This window comes from Trichoderma gamsii (genome assembly GCF_001481775.2).
Source record: "Trichoderma gamsii strain T6085 chromosome Unknown Scaffold_4.2, whole genome shotgun sequence".
Classification (NCBI taxonomy): domain Eukaryota; kingdom Fungi; phylum Ascomycota; class Sordariomycetes; order Hypocreales; family Hypocreaceae; genus Trichoderma; species Trichoderma gamsii.
In genome coordinates this window covers 1091989-1109112 of record NW_020171341.1, presented here as the reverse complement: position 1 = coordinate 1109112, position 17124 = coordinate 1091989, and the positions used below count along the sequence as shown (strand labels likewise).

At 50.4% G+C, this 17124-nt stretch overlaps 6 protein-coding genes across 6 annotated transcripts; 1 reads left to right on the top strand and 5 right to left on the bottom strand.

Annotated features, from left to right (window-relative positions):
* Window positions 1-48: 48 nt before the first annotated feature.
* TGAM01_v201797 (hypothetical protein) lies at window positions 49-1440 on the bottom strand (the record flags this gene model as incomplete). Its single annotated transcript, XM_018805937.2, has 2 exons — window positions 49-1230; window positions 1333-1440. 2 exons carry the CDS (start codon window positions 1438-1440, stop codon window positions 49-51), a joined length of 1290 nt encoding a protein of 429 aa, XP_018660891.2.
* Window positions 1441-2151: 711 nt separating this feature from the next.
* Window positions 2152-3360, bottom strand: TGAM01_v201796 (hypothetical protein; the record flags this gene model as incomplete). The annotated part of the gene is made up of 4 exons (XM_018805936.1): window positions 2152-2264; window positions 2375-2804; window positions 2867-3123; window positions 3234-3360. 4 exons carry the CDS (start codon window positions 3358-3360, stop codon window positions 2152-2154), a joined length of 927 nt encoding a protein of 308 aa, XP_018660890.1.
* A 1265-nt stretch (window positions 3361-4625) lies between these two features.
* Window positions 4626-4994, bottom strand: TGAM01_v201795 (cupin 2 conserved barrel domain-containing protein; the record flags this gene model as incomplete). Its single annotated transcript, XM_018805935.1, has 1 exon — window positions 4626-4994. The coding sequence occupies one exon, from the start codon at window positions 4992-4994 to the stop codon at window positions 4626-4628; it is 369 nt and encodes a 122-aa protein (XP_018660889.1).
* A 681-nt stretch (window positions 4995-5675) lies between these two features.
* On the bottom strand, window positions 5676-5996 carry TGAM01_v201794 (hypothetical protein; the record flags this gene model as incomplete). The annotated part of the gene is made up of 2 exons (XM_024548847.1): window positions 5676-5837; window positions 5970-5996. 2 exons carry the CDS (start codon window positions 5994-5996, stop codon window positions 5676-5678), a joined length of 189 nt encoding a protein of 62 aa, XP_024406458.1.
* Window positions 5997-12031: 6035 nt separating this feature from the next.
* Window positions 12032-14737, top strand: TGAM01_v201793 (peptidase family M20/M25/M40 protein; the record flags this gene model as incomplete). Its single annotated transcript, XM_018805934.1, has 1 exon — window positions 12032-14737. The coding sequence occupies one exon, from the start codon at window positions 12032-12034 to the stop codon at window positions 14735-14737; it is 2706 nt and encodes a 901-aa protein (XP_018660888.1).
* Window positions 14738-16497: 1760 nt separating this feature from the next.
* Window positions 16498-16831, bottom strand: TGAM01_v201792 (hypothetical protein; the record flags this gene model as incomplete). The annotated part of the gene is made up of 2 exons (XM_018805933.1): window positions 16498-16603; window positions 16659-16831. 2 exons carry the CDS (start codon window positions 16829-16831, stop codon window positions 16498-16500), a joined length of 279 nt encoding a protein of 92 aa, XP_018660887.1.
* Window positions 16832-17124: the final 293 nt, after the last annotated feature.

Sequence of the window (17124 nt, the reverse complement as noted above, 5' to 3'; positions counted from 1 at the left end):
TGCTTGATGCGGTGACGTGTATCTCTACGTATCTCTGTGGGTTGGGTATCATGCATGCACTGACTCGACAGTGCCTGTTTGGCTACCGTATAAGAGCTGGTCCACCATTTCTGCAATGGCAAGGCTGCTCGTCAATCCGGGACTCTCAATGCCCAGAAGATTCACCCAACCTTCGTATCCCTCTTCCTTTCGAACAATAAAGTCGTTAAAGTTCTTATCCGTAGCTAACGCCGCGCCCTTGGGAGCAAGCTTGGGTCGTATGCCGGCATAATCAGGCACAAGAGCACCGGCATCCACGCCCGGGAGATACTTTTTGATCTCAGCAACCGCCTGATCCAACCGTGAAGCGTTGGGCGTCAAATCATTCGGATCATCCACCCACTCGACATCTGGGCCGAAGCGAATCCGCCCAGCCAGATCAAGCGTGAGATGCGTGCCGAGTCCGCCCGCACCCGGTTCGGGGGCGGGGTATATAAGACGCGATATCTTGGGCCGCGACGCCGAGTAGGAGAAGTAGTTGCCTTTTGCGTAGAAGAGCTGCTTGTGCTGCGAAGGGGGGACGATCATGTTGTGGATGGAGACGGCGCCGAGGCCGGCGGCGTTGATGAGCGTCTCGGCGGTGATGGTGGAGATGTCGCCGCCTGGGCCGTCTGAGACGTCAATTTCCCAGCCTGAGCTGCCGGGCTTCGATGACGATGGCCCTCCTGAAGACAAGGCTCGGATGGCCTTGACGGGAGAGCCGAGAGCTACTACGCCGCCGGCGTCTTCAAAGAGGCCCTGAAGACACAACATCAGGCCATGCGAATCAACAATGCCCGTCGTGGGACTCTCCAACGCACCCGCTTCAGCCCTCACACCCTCCCCGTTCTCTTCAATTTCCTTTTGGTTAACCCACCTCACCGGCACGCCAATCTCATCCCTACACAGCGCATAGATCTTCTCCAACCCTTCCCTCTGCGCCGCATTCTGCGCCACGAGCCATTTCCCCGTCCTCCTGTGCGCAACACCATGCGCCTCGCAGAGCTCATAGAGCAGGTTCCTCCCACGTATGCAGAGCTTCGTCTTCAGGCTGGATTTGCCGTAGTAGATGCCCGCGTGGATGACCTCGCTGTTGCGCGAGGAGGTCTCTGTGCCGACGGCGGGGTGGCGCTCGATGAGGACGGTGGAAGAGGAGGAGTGGCGGGAGAGGTGGCGGGCGATGGCGAGGCCGACGACGCCGCCGCCGATGACCTGCATGAATCAGCTTTGATTTGGTCTTTTATAGATGTGAGAGAGCTGGCAGGATAGAGAGTTCACTTGATGTTAAAACTCTTCTTGTGCTCATTCACTTACCGCATGAGTAAAGTCTGCCTTGACAGCTGCAGTTGAGCTGAAATGTGAGACTTGGACATGACTGTTGCTGGATGAGCAGGCCAATCTAGCTGCTCTCCTTGCCAACATTTTGTTTATTTTTTATTGAAGATTAACGAGTTGAAGAAGCCTCTTGGACCAGTTTCAGGGTAGGTTTCGATCTTGAGTGAGAAGCTTTATGATGAAGTAAGGCGAGGTCCCACTTTTAACCCCGGACTCAATTCGATAGCTCCAACATGAAGCTATTAAAAGCCACAAATTATGATAAAATAATAAAGAAAATAGGATGCGATTTTATAGAATATGTCTGTTTTTTTTTTAAATAACTTGTATCTGCGTGATCCTGACCAAAGCCGAGGTTGAGGTTGCCAACGCCCGTAGGTTTCCGATAGGTGACTTAGCTCATTGCGTTCTCGGAGTTTTGGATCTGAAGCGTTTAGCCTAGAACTGCGGTCCCGGCAACGGAACGTTTACACAAAGTTGACTCTGGAGAGGGAACTTGATTTATATAAGTGTAAAAATGGATTTTCCATTTAAAGCTATCCCCGTGCTGGCTTGTGTATTGAAAACATTCTACTTCGTCCTAGACGCCAGCTAAACCGTCAAACCGCGACCATCGCGTTTGCAATACCTGCGTAATAGAAATTCAGAATATGTGTGGCTCTCATGTTAACAAACGAGAAGTAAAGAAGAAAGAAAAGATGGCTGCTAATCTCAAAGAACTATTGGATTTCCCGCCTCTCTGCCATAAACCATGGTTGGCCACATGATGATAGAATAGATTCATAGATTAAAGGCCCTTTATGCTGCGGGCTCGACCTCTTCAGCCGAGGTTGACGCTCGACTGAGATTAGAAGACACTGAAGGCTCATTTGGTATGGGAGAGCTGGTTGATAAGTCGTTGACTTGTTTCTCTAAATAAGCATAACTCAAGTTAGCACAAGTACAATGACAGGTCGGATAGCCAACCGTTTCCTCATTTAGGCAGCAACAAAAGCAATGAGGGTAAAAAGTGACAGCTTACCCAATTCGCGAATCCGATGCCGGAGCATCTGGTTCTCGCGCGTCAACATCTGCGTCTCAGCTTGATAGAAGGCGCTCTCGTCACGGAACAAGGACCAGTCACCGCTCTCGGCGCTGATGGATGTTGCCCGCAGGCGGGGCGAGGCGTTTCTGCTCGGCGTCCTAGACCGGCGCTGCATGTCGGCGCGAGCCATCTCCATGGAGTTTCGGTGGTGGGGGAAGATTGGCGATCGGGAAAAGGATGAGCTGGACGCTGACGGGACGTGGTTGCCCGTTGGAGACTGAGTATTGATGGGTACAGGTACAGGCAACGATCGAGGTGCTCTCTCGGAGCCTGCGGCAGCCTCATCAGCAGCGACTGCTTGCGGGTGGCTTGCTTGGAGGCGCTGAAGCTCCAGCTGCTGTTGCCGGATCATGTTTAGCAATCGATTCTGCGAAGAGTAGGTAGTTAGCTTTCTTTGTCCAAGGATGGCGATGGGTGAGGTTGTCTTACGACGTGGCCCTCCTGTTCTGCCTCTAGCTCTTGGTGAAGCTCGCCCAAGCTTGGAGCTCTGTGGTGACGGCTCGCGTCTGGCGGCAGGCCAGCGTTGCTGATGGGCTGCGGGCTCGCTCGAATGGGCTCTTGTTGAAACATCTCGCCTGGCGCAGGCACCGATGGGTCGTTTAGCTGGAGATTCATCAGGATGGTTGATCGTCGCCGACCGGAAGAGGTAGAAGGGAAGCCGCGGGGGAGGGAGCTGTTGGAGGATCCTGGAGAAGCTTTAATATTAGAGACAGAATTAAGAATCAAGGATTGAGAAAGTGCAATCGAGCAATCTATATCACAAGGCCAAGCTCTTGACTCGTTGGATTTGACGTACTGCGCGAAGTTTCTCGGTGAAGGCCGGAGTTGATAGCTGCTGCGGCTTGCAGGGAGATGGAAGCGGATCGAGGCGATCCAGTGGGGGACTCGGAGCGGGGCACGGAGACGTCACCGTTGGCCGCCATAGTTTGGGAGCTGGCGCGTGACAGGAGAATAATTGCTGCTGTTTGCGGGTTGTTTGCTGGTGGAACAGGAAAGAACAATAGGATTGAAGCGACGTTGAATAGCAGGTATAGTGCTGGAAGGCAGGTGATGTATAAAGGTTAATTGGTATTGATGGCTGATTGATGTTGATCCGAGGAAAAAGGTTCGCCCGTTGCTTTGTTTGGTTTCGTTACAAGTCAGTTTAAGGTTGTGCTGAATTATTCCGCACGGGGCTTGGCTCAGCGCCGCTGGAGGAGGAATCGATCGGCACAGGCGAGCCAAAGTAGAAAGTATAAGTCAAGGAAACGTCGCCTCTGGTAGCGCAACGTTTTTTTCTTTGATGAATGAATCTTTTGCAGCTTCTTGTGTTATCGAAGTGTGGTAGCTGGAGTTAGGTACGTGCGCCCACCCGTGGAGGGAGTGTGTGATACCTGAAGACGTCTTGGCTGTTTGTTGGTTGATGGATTGCCAAGGGACCAATGCAGTGAATGGATAAAGTGATGCGATTGGAAATAAATACAAAGAAATGCAGACATACAGTACAGTACGAGAACGTGGGTAACTGTCATTTTATTGCTGGGTGCGCAAAGCTTAAGGCTTAAAACTGCGTGACGTGCCGCTGATCACCGCTTCGAGAAAACGCGGGCGAAGGCGAAAAAGCTGATGGCGAGTGGTTCGAACCTCGAACCACCACCGTCACTGGGGGAGTCATAGGATCAATTCAGTCGCTGCAACCGTCGACCCTGCAGAGGAAGCCTAGAGCCCGATGTGATTATCATTTTTATGACACTCAGCTGTACTTATGTTCTCGGCAAGCATTGAAAATCATAAACATGTGTTATTACGAGATGAAATTGATGCGGCCAGCCGAGCGGAACAATTCCTGTGGAATTTGCAACCCCAGCCCGAGAATATTAACTCGACGTTTACACGACGTTTAAGCATCCGGGCATGGAGCTCCACGACCGATTGATGATAATAAATACGGTTATATCCAGTCTTCACTAGCAAACACTCGGCAGCCGGAGGCTTGTAACCGTGACGCCACTAATATGGGGTATTAGTGCACAGTTACCAGTCCTGACATCAACTCAATCATAATGGGGTCAACATGTTCCTGGTTTACTCCAACGGTTTACTTTTTGTGGATTTCATTCATTAGCCGACTAATTACATGCCTTCATCTCTGGATCTTGCTGCAACATGCAAGCCAAAGTATAAATGATGATCTTCTGCCCCTAAATCTTTATGCGCTCGGCAGATACTCTGGATCAATCACCACCAGCGCCGCCACGCCGCCCTCTTCCACAATCTTGGTATCGACAACCATTGTTGCGAGAATCTGTGCCGGCTCCGTGGTGCTGAAGTTGTCGCTGGTTACGTGATGGCATCCGGGAGCCTCGAAGAAGGTACCGCCCGCGGGAATCACGTATGTAGGGCCGTCGTTCATCTTGTTCAAAACCGTTCCCTTGATGACGAAAACTGAAACACTGGCACCGGCATGGGTGTGAGGCGGTGTTGATGAGTTTGGTGGAAAGTCGACCAAGAGGCCGACGGAAGACTTTCCGGGGCTGTTGGGCAGCTTGTTGTTGAAGATGAGGTTGACGTCGGGCATCGGGCGGCTGTATATTCGTCATGTTAGTGGGATGCCTGGGTAAGTGCTAGAATTGGGGAGACGGTAAGATGATGAAATGGATGTTGGTGATGGGAACTTGCCCTGGCTGGTATGGCACGTCGTCAACGACTTGATATTTGTCTGAGTGTGAGTCGCACATTGTTACGATTGGTGGTGTGGTGTATATTGGTTGCGTGTATAGTGAGTGTGTGATTGATGCGTGAGGATGTTGTATAATGCTATATCCAGCTGTCAAAAAGACAACGCCGACGTCAAGGCTATATATATCTTGTCGTTTTCGCAATTCAACTTCTTCAAACTTGTCTAGATTTCTCCAAATCTACAAACTCAATACCCCAACTAAAGAAAAGTAGCATTCGATTTTGTTGGCCGAATCGTTTGGTGGCTCGGGAACCCATGACGGCAACCCGGCTGCCGTCAATCGGTGCATCTCAACTGCGACTCTCCTTCAGCCTCCGCAAGCCCCGGTGGTAATGCAGACGCTAATATTATTTCTACTTTGGGTTGGATTACCCTAGCACATGCCAGACAGGTTACATTCTCGGAACGTTTGGAGTAATTCCTCGGCCGTGATGGTGCAAAGTGTCCGTGTTGGGGAATGGCGGATTGTTAATAGGCTACCCGGTTATTCGTGGCCGCCACGTCTTTAGCTCAACAAATTTACATAATGTTCAGGAAATCCGCTTCTTCCTCGGAGAGGAACAAGTACGACATAGGCAATGAAGAAATCACATGTATGTCTGATGAAGCAAGAGAAATACCGCAGACCGCGCGAGAAGGGAAGATGACGAGAATATTCCACGATTTTCGTCTGTTGAGAGTCTGGCTTTGTTACTATGCGAATTCAACGGTCCATGACTAATGCCCGATTCACAAACGCACACGCGTATTCCACGCAACGCCGTGCATTTGCAAATTCCTACCTGGTATATGCTTACATGGTTAAGTACTTACAATCTGTTCTCTTTCAAGTTGAAACATCAATATTTTCCAGAAAAATAGATTGGCGAAGCGCGCATGACGATGCCCCTCAAGCCAAACTCGCCGAAATTAGACGTGCATGCACTTTGCCTGCAACATGGCCTCAGCTGAACTCGTCCCAAACTGACGGAGATTCCTCGCAAGCTCTGAGCTGGAAAACAATGAATGAAAAAAAAAAAAAAAAGAAAGTTGATAGCGAGAGGGAAAAAGGAGAAAGGGTAGAAAGGGTGAAGAAGGACGTGCAGGGAAAATTATGAGAATCTGAAGTGAGAAAACGTGGCCGGGCTGGGGAGGCATGCTAGAGTAAGCCCGCCATCTCGGACTCTATCCGCATCACGACATCCTACGACGGCCTATCATTACAGAGTTGCATCAAGCATTCCAGCAGGATGGGAGCGACATGGTCAAGCCAGGCTTGGCCATCAAGGGCTTTGCTTCCTCTGCGGCCCGTGCCAGCCTCGCCTTTTGCCTCACGGACTGGGGCTGACAGTGAATGAGCGTGCGCTGATGGCCGTCGCTCTGGGCCTTGGGCCGCACCCGGCTGATGAGATGGATGGGATGAGATGGCTGAGAACTGAGAACTGAGAAATGCGGGCTGTCAAGGTTGGTGACTGGCCATGGTATGTGTTATCCTCAATATTCAGTCGTCACTAAAAGTCCGATGCCTGGCTCGTCCATTGCCTTGACCGACTCACTCGTAGCATGGGGCAGCAAGAGGCAATACGTATATGCGTGCAGTGGACATTGAAATTAGTTGACCCATGACACGGCATGCTCCGTCCGCGATATTGTGCCGAGTAAAAATAGGTGTGGTAATGCTTGGCCAAGGGATATCACCACTGACGTCTTCTTGAAGCTGTCGCTACTGTAGTGCCCAAGGTAGTAGTACCTCTTTATCTAATTTGTTCATGTTTTGTTTTGTCATCAGTCTTATCCATGTTCACGAGGCAACGCACCTCTCTCGTGTTTTCGTCAGTGCGAGAGAGCTCAACGTGGATTTGACGCCGTATGTGCCGGAGAGCGGCCCAGGCTGCATTGCATCGGCCCCAGAGCCGCACGGCGCCCGCGGCCCAAACCGTCGAGTTTCAAATCATGAAAACAGAGCCCTTTGGTGGCTCGGAAATATGCGGCTGCGTGTATTGGCTGATTGCTCCGGTATTGCTGGAAACAAAGAAAAATGAGGCAGGATTTAGTAGGCTTGCTGCAGCGATGCTCCACTGTTGATGACCACATGACGGTTCACATGACGGCTTGCACTCGAAAGACTGAATGCCGCGCGACCCTGCCGATATTACTTTCACGATTTTGGACAAACTATCGCATCTTGTTGCTATCATGACGGGGGCCTCGTCTTATGTGGAGAAGATAAGAAGACTGGCAGACAACAATGGCATGGATATCTGGTAACTAATAGCTGATTGTTGGCAGGATAGAGCATCCTGTAAGTACATGTAGTAATTGAGACCTTGAGCGATGCGGTCTGAAAAGCTTCAATGCCTGCTGCTGACATGCGCTCCATGTTAGCCGCAACAGGCTGCGAAACAGCATCTGCCGAGATTGAGGCCTGCAGCTGCACAGACATGCGAAGAGACTGTGCAGCACGCGCTACTGCAGGAACATTTGCCCCTCCCCCATATGTGCTCGTATTGCCTCGTAAATCCTGGCTCAGCGTGGCATGGCATGGCTCTGCTCTGTGCACGGAGTAAACATGGCTGATGATGGTCTGGGGAAAAGAAACAGAGGAGAACGAGCCGTATTACAGGCCGAAACTCTGTATAAATTATAGGTCCATACGAGTTGTTGGTTGCCGTGTTAGTCGTTTTAGCCGTGCTATCTAGTAGGATGGAGCATTATGCTATAGCAGCTTGGATATGATCAAAGTTGGAGAGTCAGACGTGCATGCCCAAACGGCCGCCGAGCTGCATTTGCTGCATGGGGTTCATACACGGCCGTAGCATCTCGAGATGGGCTGATAGTTTGGATACCTACAAGGGCGTAGCGAGTGGATCAAATGCTTTCGATCCATCGCAGCAGCTTGCTGCTTAGTACTACAACCAGACTACTAGTACTGTTTGAATCCTAGTGGCTGTTTGATCTCACATCTCATGCAGCCTTCATGGACAGCTGAAAATTACGGGCGAATCACATCTCGGGCCATCGCTTTGCGCCTCTTCGACAAGCTGCATCTTCTCAAACGACACACGCAGACACGAAGAACTGCGACTGCATACTATTTCGTAACTGCTCGTATCTGTAAATTAGACGACGGATTATACAATTTGCTGCTGCACTGTGCAGAGTGCAGATCGTTGGAGACTATTACGGAGTGGTCCATAATAGCGTTAATACCTAAAGCTTTCAGGCACGACGAACTACTTGTTGCTGTTATTATTAGTAAATGTACCCGTCAAGCCGTATAGCAGCTGTAATTACCTATGACGACCCAACGGGGCAACTTCAGTTTTCTTGTCAAGAACCTGGCAGCGTTGGATCCGATTTTACTAGCGAGGACCACGCATCGACTCTTAGTGCCAATGGAATGAAGTAGAATGAAGATGAAGAAACGAAGCTGAAATCTCGGCGCTGCACGATCGTCGCTTGCACCGCGAACCCCTGCTCCACGGACGGTCCGACGGAAAGTCTATGTCCACGATGGCTGCCTGCACAAACGTCCGTGTTACTCGAGCGCTGCTGATGCTGCATGAACATGTACATACTTTACGAGCAACACACGACTACCTTAAGTACTACTAGTAGTAGCAGAGCACATGCTTATCGTGCCATGCATGTGCTTTTCCTCGTGCTTCATTAGAGCGACTCTATTCCTGCATGCTATGCGAAAAAGGTTTGCGCTATCGCTGGCCCTACAGGGCGCTCACGAAGTTCTCGCAGCTAGCATCTGGCGAATCGGGATCGACCAGCCATTGCCGCGGACGAGAGTTTTGTATGGTTGCATCTTTGCATCTTGACTTTTCAGCCAATCGTTTTGTTTCCCCGCGCACATCGAGTTCATGCAAGCGAAGCGAAGCCATACCTCTCGGCCCTACAGCTCGCGATACCTTTTTCTTATTTTTTTCCTATTCCACCCACTTGGGAAGCGGCCTCAAGCAGGTTTTTTTCCTTCTTCTCCATCTTACTTTTGCTTTGTTTTGTTTCCAAATCGCTGATCGCCGTCGGCGTACTACGGAGCTCCGTGGGTCAGCAGCGTTTAAGATTGTGCGGCCCTAATCGGACCAAGGCCACTAGCAGGGCCATCCCAAAGCGCCGGAGACAAAGGAACGTCCAAGCTTTGGCCCTCAGGCCATGTTTGCCCTTGTACCAAGTAATCCTCTAATAAGCCAGGCAACTGAAATGTCTACAAGAACTAGGAGTGACGATGGTACATGTAATTTAAGGGAGCAAAGGATCCGAGAAACCGGGAGCTGGTGCTGCTGCGCATCGAGATTGACGATGATCACTTTTATCCGCGGCGTTGCCTTGTAAGGACTGTATTGCTTTACTTTGATTCCAGCTTCACGACGGCATACCCTGTCTGTTCTGTGAGCCTGTGCAAGTGCCGGCACTCGCTCTCATCCCATCTCATCTCTCATCTCGGTGCAATTGATACGTAACAATCCTGCCTGTTCAACGCTCCTTGCAGAGGCCCCTGCCAAGCTGGGTATATGCCCATCTTTTCTTTTTCTTTCCCCCCTCACATCTTAGCGGAGAGAGAGACTGTATTACAGCTCTTGTGATTCGCCGAAGAGGCCAAAGTCCTCGGACGTAAGGAGAAAAACACGTGTTTGTATAAGCTTAGAGCTTGGTTTGTTTGTTTATCTCGCGAATACTTGAGCGAGATGGGTCATCAAAAGTGACCAGTAGGATGAAGCCATCGTTGTGTTGCGAATAATTGGCGACCAAGTCTTATCATACTTTTGTAAATTCCTCTTTACTCTCTTACCAGTTTGCCCGCTACTGCTTGAGGCCTGGACGAAACAAGGTAAACGTGAGGCACAGGTTTTGAGCTAGAAAAGTAAAATAAAAAGCAAAAAAAAAAAAAAAGTGATTAAAATCTGGTACAGTAGTATACTCTAGTAGAGTTGATAGGTAGTCACATATGATCAATTTTCTTTGTCCTGCATGGTGGTGGTTGCGTCGTCCACCCCGCACTTTTTTCACCACATACAGGCCATGCGCTGCGGCTACTTCTCTTGGCGAGAGAGATTCCCACGTTTATCGGCAGAATGTGGTTGGGTGGCGAGAGACGTTTAGCTGCGCTCTGCTGAAAAAGTAAATTATATTGATCCATCCGCAGTTTGTTGTATCAAGGTTTTCTTGGAGGAGGGAAAATGGTCAGAGATTATATCATCAGAGGGAAGAAAGTGTCCGAAGAGTTGAATTTCCAATGCTAGACCTACTCAGCCATTCCGCCATTAGTAATGCACACTCTTCTGTCTTTTTTTCCTTTTGCGTCTTCAGCCCTAATTAGCACGGCAGAATTTGGTAATTTCTGTCAAGGTGATATTTAGAGCCTGAAGTTGAGCGCCATCGCAATCTGTCGTGCAAGTACCGGTACGCCGTGCTGCTGCTGTCAGGCGCAACAGTCTTCCAGCCCTGCCCTCAACCTGCTACGGATGCCCGGAAACCGCCATCCGCAGTTGGCCCTCTTAGTGGGCTCTGGGGCCCGTTTAGCTCGTCGCGCCCACGGTACTTGTAACGGTACTCGGGGGGCCGCTGCATTAACCGATATAGGTGCACAGTCGAGTCCAGCCCAAAGCCACGCCATCCACGCTCTCGGTTCCGGTCCTTATTTTTAGTTTACACACGCAGCTCAGCCAAGCCCAGCCCAGCCGAAGCCTTCATGTTTGTATATTCCCGCCTCTGTCTGGCAGCCCGCATCTCGCGCTGTATGCAGGCATCGCGCAGCCCGGCAAAGCCTGTGCAACACAGACTTCAGGCGATGGATTCAGCGCTCCTCTGCCCCTCCCCGCCTGTCACCGCACTGTCCAGCACCACATCCGGCCCACCCCTTTGAATTGACTCCTCAGCCTCAGCTTTTTGACCAGGGGCTCGCCTGGTTGGCGCCTTGACCGTGACCCTGGACCCCTGACCCCTGGCACAAACTTCCAATATGAAAGCTTTTTTTGCTGCTGGGTGGGACCGGATGCATGCACTGTTTTTTGACATGCGCTACCAGGCGTCAAAGGGCCCCTGTCCATGTCATTATTTTCTTTTTTTCCTGCCCTACCTTGAAAAGCTTTGATCTGTGAGCGTCCGTTATTCATACCTCGGCGGCATGTACCGACTGCCGTTGGAAAGGCTGCCTCTGAGATTACAGCACTGTATGTACCGTTGCAGCACTAGCCTCGCTGCGGCAAAGATGAATGAAAGCGCCAGTTTGGGCGGCAGGCGCCTCCAAGTATTACTACTAGTAGTCCGCAAGTCCCACCTTCGTCCGCCTCTCGTCTTCCTCCCACGGCTGCTGCATCTCTGTGAGCCTCATTCTTTGGAATAATGGCTTCTTGAGAGGAAAAGCACAAATTGTCTTGCGCAGTCATTTTTTGCCTTCTTTTGCCACTGTGCTCTCTTTTGCTTCATTGCAACAGCAACAACACCACCACGCTCTCTTCTCGTCTTATAGCCAAGCTTCAGCCCGTTGATTGCACCATTGCCGTATACCTCGTCGACGTCTTACATCTTCTTGCAGTCCATTGTATTGATTTCTGTTCCGTCAATCCCTCAGAACATCTGCGAATGCCCTTTGTGCTGCTGCCAACAAAGAAACTACACCGAGCTAGCCACGGACGAGTGTTACAACACCATACTCCCAACGCTCATTTCCACTTTTCTGCTTCTCTCGCCCTCGTCTCTGAAACAGTCTCTTCTCCACAACTGACATTCTCACATCGCCGACATTGAATGGGTCCACCGAGCGTCGTCACAGTCAACTCCAGCTTCCCACTCACGCACTCAGTTACACAAATCAAGTTTCATCTTTTGTGACCTATCCTGGCCTTCTCCAGTGCGAGTCATCGGCCATCTAACTGGGCTTCGCCATGGCCACCCCTGGCAGTGGGCTCGAATCCCTTCCGGGCAGCAACACCTTTCCACGAAGAAAGAATGTACCGGCTTCCGAATTCTCGCTTGATTCCGATGTCTCGACCTCAGCTCCGTTGAAAAAGAGCAAACTGGGCCGTCGAGGGTCCAAGCTCGGCCTAAGACACCTCTTTGGTCGAAAGCTTTCCAAAGCAGGCGAAAGCCTTCCCTCTCCTGTTTCTCTCAAATCACCCAGCTCGCTCAACTCGCTCAACATGCTCAACAACTTGGGCAAGCCGCCTTCTCGATCTGGAGGCTTTCGAAAGTCTCTCGTGGATATCAGCGGCTGGCCATACGGACCGCAAGCCAAATCTGAGCTTGCCCTTTCTACTCCAGATTATCCATGGGATGCCTCCCACGAGCTACCACCGGACGACACTCATGTTTCCCGTCCACAAACTCCCGCCACCGGTCTTTCTGCTTCTTCCGGGAAGCGCGCGCCAGGCATGTCAATCACCAAGCAGCCTCGTCCAACTCTCACCGTCTGGACGATACCGCCCCTCAGCCGGGCGAACCAGCAGCAGCTCAAACAACAAACGCTCTCTGCCACTGTCAAGCCTATTGAGACCGTTTTGAGACGCAGTGAGAAGTCGGGCGTGACCGACATGATAGTACCTCTCACCGAAACCGATACAATTTTGAGCAGCGCCGGCATCAGCCCCGGTGACAAATTTAGGAGAAGAAACCGCGGAGACTCTCTGTCTGCCGGTAATCTTGAGTGGACCACCAAGATTTATATTCTTGTCACTGCTGGCTATTTACTTCAATATACTGGAAACGGCGCACCTGACCGTCTGCCTGAAAAGGTGCTGCGCTTGGGTACGTCTTCGGCGGCTTTTGTAACTGATGTCATTCCGGGACGCCATTTCGTCCTGCAGGTTACTTCCACCATGGACAACTACGACCGATCACCATCAACCGACCCCCGATCCTTTTTCTCAAAACTTCCCTTTCGATCATCAGACAAGCGCACCACATCCAACATGATCATGGTTTTTGAAAATGCAGAGGACATGGACGACTGGATGACTTGCTTGCGGTCCAAGATTGAGGAGCTTGGAGGCAAAAGGAGCATCTCCGAGGCTGACCTGCTCAGAGAAGCAGAGGCTAAGCTGAATGAAGATGTCATTCCTTCTTCGCGTGTTCGTGAAAAGCCAAGCCTGAAATCAATTACACTAAGAGATGTCTCTTATTCTGCACAAGCCACTCCCACAACTCCTTCGACGGCACCCCGGCAAGAACGGAATTCCAGGATTCCTGATTACTCGATTCCCCTGGTTGACTTTGATTCTATAAACCACGATCTATCATTCGACGACAAATCGGCGACAAACAGCATTGCATCTCATGACGGTCGCCAACTGGACAATCTTCGTGAGAGCTCACAGCGATTATCGCAAATGTCGTCTGGCCAGCGGACAAACTTGACATCGACTACTTCTTCGCCCTCGGGCTCACCCGTGCGCGACAGGTTTCCGCTGTCAGCAGATATTACCATTATCCCAGAGACGGCACGGCCTAGGCCCAACGCCAGCGTCATTGCAAATCGACGAGTATCATTGCAGACTATGGGGCCGTTCGTTGGGGAGGCCAGCCTTGGTGGAGACGGCCTGTTGGAGCATCACCAACACAGCCCACTTCCCTGGGCCAACGCTGCTGGAAATGATGCGGTCCCATCTCCCACTGAGCCCCGTGGAACTCACAGTTTTGGAGTCTCTGCCTCGCAACCCACGGGTCGTCGGGCTTCTCATATGAAGGTGGCTTCTGCTTTAGATGCAGAGAATTTCTTTTCTCCGCCATCACCAAGAGATGCTGTCGCTCCGATTTCCCGAGGATCGCAGCGTAAGCTGTCGAGCATCCGTATAGGGCGACGACCCCTATCCACGGTTGAAGACCAGCCGTCCCCCAAAGAGAACGTCATGCCGGAAAGGCCTGTGACGAGCCATAATGCGGAGACTCGACCACCCTCGGACATCCCTAGTGTCCCTAAGCTACCTCGAGAGAGGCTCGTGTCTATGTCAAACGTTCCCCAGGTGCTGGGACGGCTGTCTCTGCCTTCACGACGTCTGAGCATAGTGCCCAAATTGACAACGCGGAGCCCCAGTCCGGGTCCCGCCACTCCCCCCGGCTTTCACCTTGATGAGAATGCACATGACAGTCCCCGGAGGCTCGCCAGTATCAACGCACTGCGAAAGCAGCTTGAGGTCAAGAGTTCATTGTCAAAGTTTGGAGATGCTAGCCCCCTGGCATCGCCCGCCACTGATCGGTCGTTCTCTCCATTGCCTTCACCCCTCTCGGCTTCTTGGACAGACAAGACAAAGAAGATTCGAACCTCAGTCGACGATGTAGACGAATTCTCGCGGGGCTTTAGTTTGGGGTTTTCCTGGGCAACTAATCGAGCAAGCATCATGTCTGCCTTTACCGACAAGTCATTCCCCGGGGATGCGCATCCCATTGCAAATATTGCAGACTCGCTTCCTCAGCTTTCACCGCCGCCAACAGGGCCTCTTCCGGCAATTCCGTCGAGGCCTTCGTCTTCTTCTAGCAACTATGCCAAGAGTATGAAGCACAAAAAGAGCCTGCCGCGGATGGTCATGCCTCCGCCAGCACCACCTCCTACATGTGCCCTTCCGCCATTGCCACCAAAGGCTGCGATTGAGGCCTAAAGGGGAGATTCCGTGATTTGCTTCCTCATTGGTCTTTTTTTCTTTTTCATTTTCCCTTTGTGTGCCTCATTACCCCCGTCGGCCTCACGCGGGTGTGTACTATATCCGCATTGTGTGCGTGACAACATCATTTACACCGGCGATTGGCGTTGAAAATTGTAGATGTGCGTTGTATCAAGCCGATATATCTTTGTGCGCACATCATACAAAGTCTTCTTTCTTTTTCTTTTCTGTTCTATACCTTTGTTCTTCTTCTAGTTTTTGTATGCGTAGCTGGGAGCGATGATATGCGAGATGTCAAGAGCTGGGAAATACCTGTTTGATGCATCACGACACTTGCACGCAAACACATGTTTGTTCGGATATCCGTGGATGGAATTGGCAACGTCTCTTTGATGTGCTAGGTTTTTGGAAAATTAGTTGGGTTTGCAATCTTCGAAATTTGATTAGAAGACAAAAAGGTGTTTGGAAGTGGCTTTCACTGTTTCAAGTCATGTAGTATAACGATGCGAACGTATCTGTGACTGTTAATATTAATTCATCTTTATATCTATACTTGACTTGACTAATTCAGTGTGGATGAATTTGAAGTTTTGCAGTTATTCTCTACGCAGGCGTTTTTTGTATTCTTGGCGATTTTCGAACGCGGCTGCTTTTGTCATCACGATCACTCAATTGGGCGAACGATCTGATGCTTGTTTTCTCAAGATTCAGCTGGAGAGATGGAACGACATGACCCTTCTTGACGACTAAGGCTTAGCGCCTTTGTCAAGCAGTAGCTGAGCGATATCTATATGACCCTCCTTCTTTGCAATTGCTACAAACGTTTCCCCGCGTCCATCATTCCAATCAATATCAGCGCCTCTGTCAAGCAGTAGCTGAACAGTCTCTAGGTGGCCATTTTTAGCGGCATATGAAAGTGATGTCTGACCAGTAGTAGCCTCCCAATTACAATCCGCGCCCTTGTTAAGCAGTAGCTCAACAATCGCTATATGGCCCTCCCCCGCTGCATGTGCTAGTGGTGATTTCTTAGACAAATGCACGTATTTCCGTATCTCAGTCTTTGCTGCCCATGTTAATGGTCTCCTCGATAGGTCATCCATCGAGTCTACCTCAACTTGTCCTGTCGCTATCAACTGTTCAACGACAGGTACATGGCCATTTTCCGCAGCCCATGATAAGGGGGTCCGACCATACGCATCCTTTACATCTGGGTAATTGCGCAAATGGAGTAAGCTGCCGACTGCTCTACCTATCCCAAAGTATGCTGCCAAGTGTAGCCCCGTCGTTTTTGTTGAATTTTTTTGTTGATTGTCATCTGGTTGAAGTAATAAATCTTTATACCTCTCTGCTGTTAGTACCTGACTTGATGCCTCCACCTTCACCGCGCTCTCCAAGAAATTCATGACTTCTTGGCTTGTTATAGACGACTCGCGAGCATGATGTCCCCAATTGCAAAACCACTTCTTTCGCGACTGCTGGAAGTATTCTTGAGCTGAGTGATGCACCAGTCGGATAGTTCTACTTTCTTTGTCGATACTCACTAACCCAGCACATGCAGATTCTAGAACCTCTACATCGGGCATGTAATCGGAGTCGAATTTTGTCATATGATCCCTGACTGCAAGCGCGTGCTGGATCTCAATGATCGAAAGCGGTCTTTTGGCGTGAGTAATCCAAGTCAAGGTTCGTTTTGCAAGAGATCGAATAGCACCTGTTTGCCCTTCGATTCTCTCCATAGCCTGCTTGTAATGGAATTCCTATGGCCCTTCTATCCATTTGCCTAGTTTCAGCAGGGCTTCCTCAACCTTTTCTCTCGAAGGCTGATTCGTAATTGTATCTGTGTGAGATACTGCGAAGGCGAAGCTAACATTGCCGTTAGTTTAGATACTCTCTAAATTGCACCGATTATTGGGCGTACCTTCCACCAGCAGCTTTGGGCACTGCATCCCTGATCTTCTCTTGGATGTCCTCGTCAATGAAGTCCGAACGTCGGAGTGAGAGCTGTCTGTTCAGATAGGCTAGCACATCTCCAATGGCCGCAGAGATCTCTACAGTTGCACATCTACCGAGCCCATCGAAGATTCTCTTCATGTCGTCATTAATCCTGGAAGTCGCAAGGATATTTGCTCCAGTCTCGTCCTGAAGATCAAACAATATATTGAGGAGCCCCGTTTGAGCTAAATTTTGGCATTCATCAAGGGCATCAATAATATAAAAGACCTTTTCAAATGCTGTGGCCGTAGAATGAAGTGCTGCTATTATCTCATGAAGCGATGGGAGCGTCCCGCTCTTCTCATATTTCTCATAGAGATCCTGTACAGTCTTTGGAAGAGACGATTGCCTCTGGGCTAGCTGCTTTAGTAGATTTGCGAGTAACTTTTCGA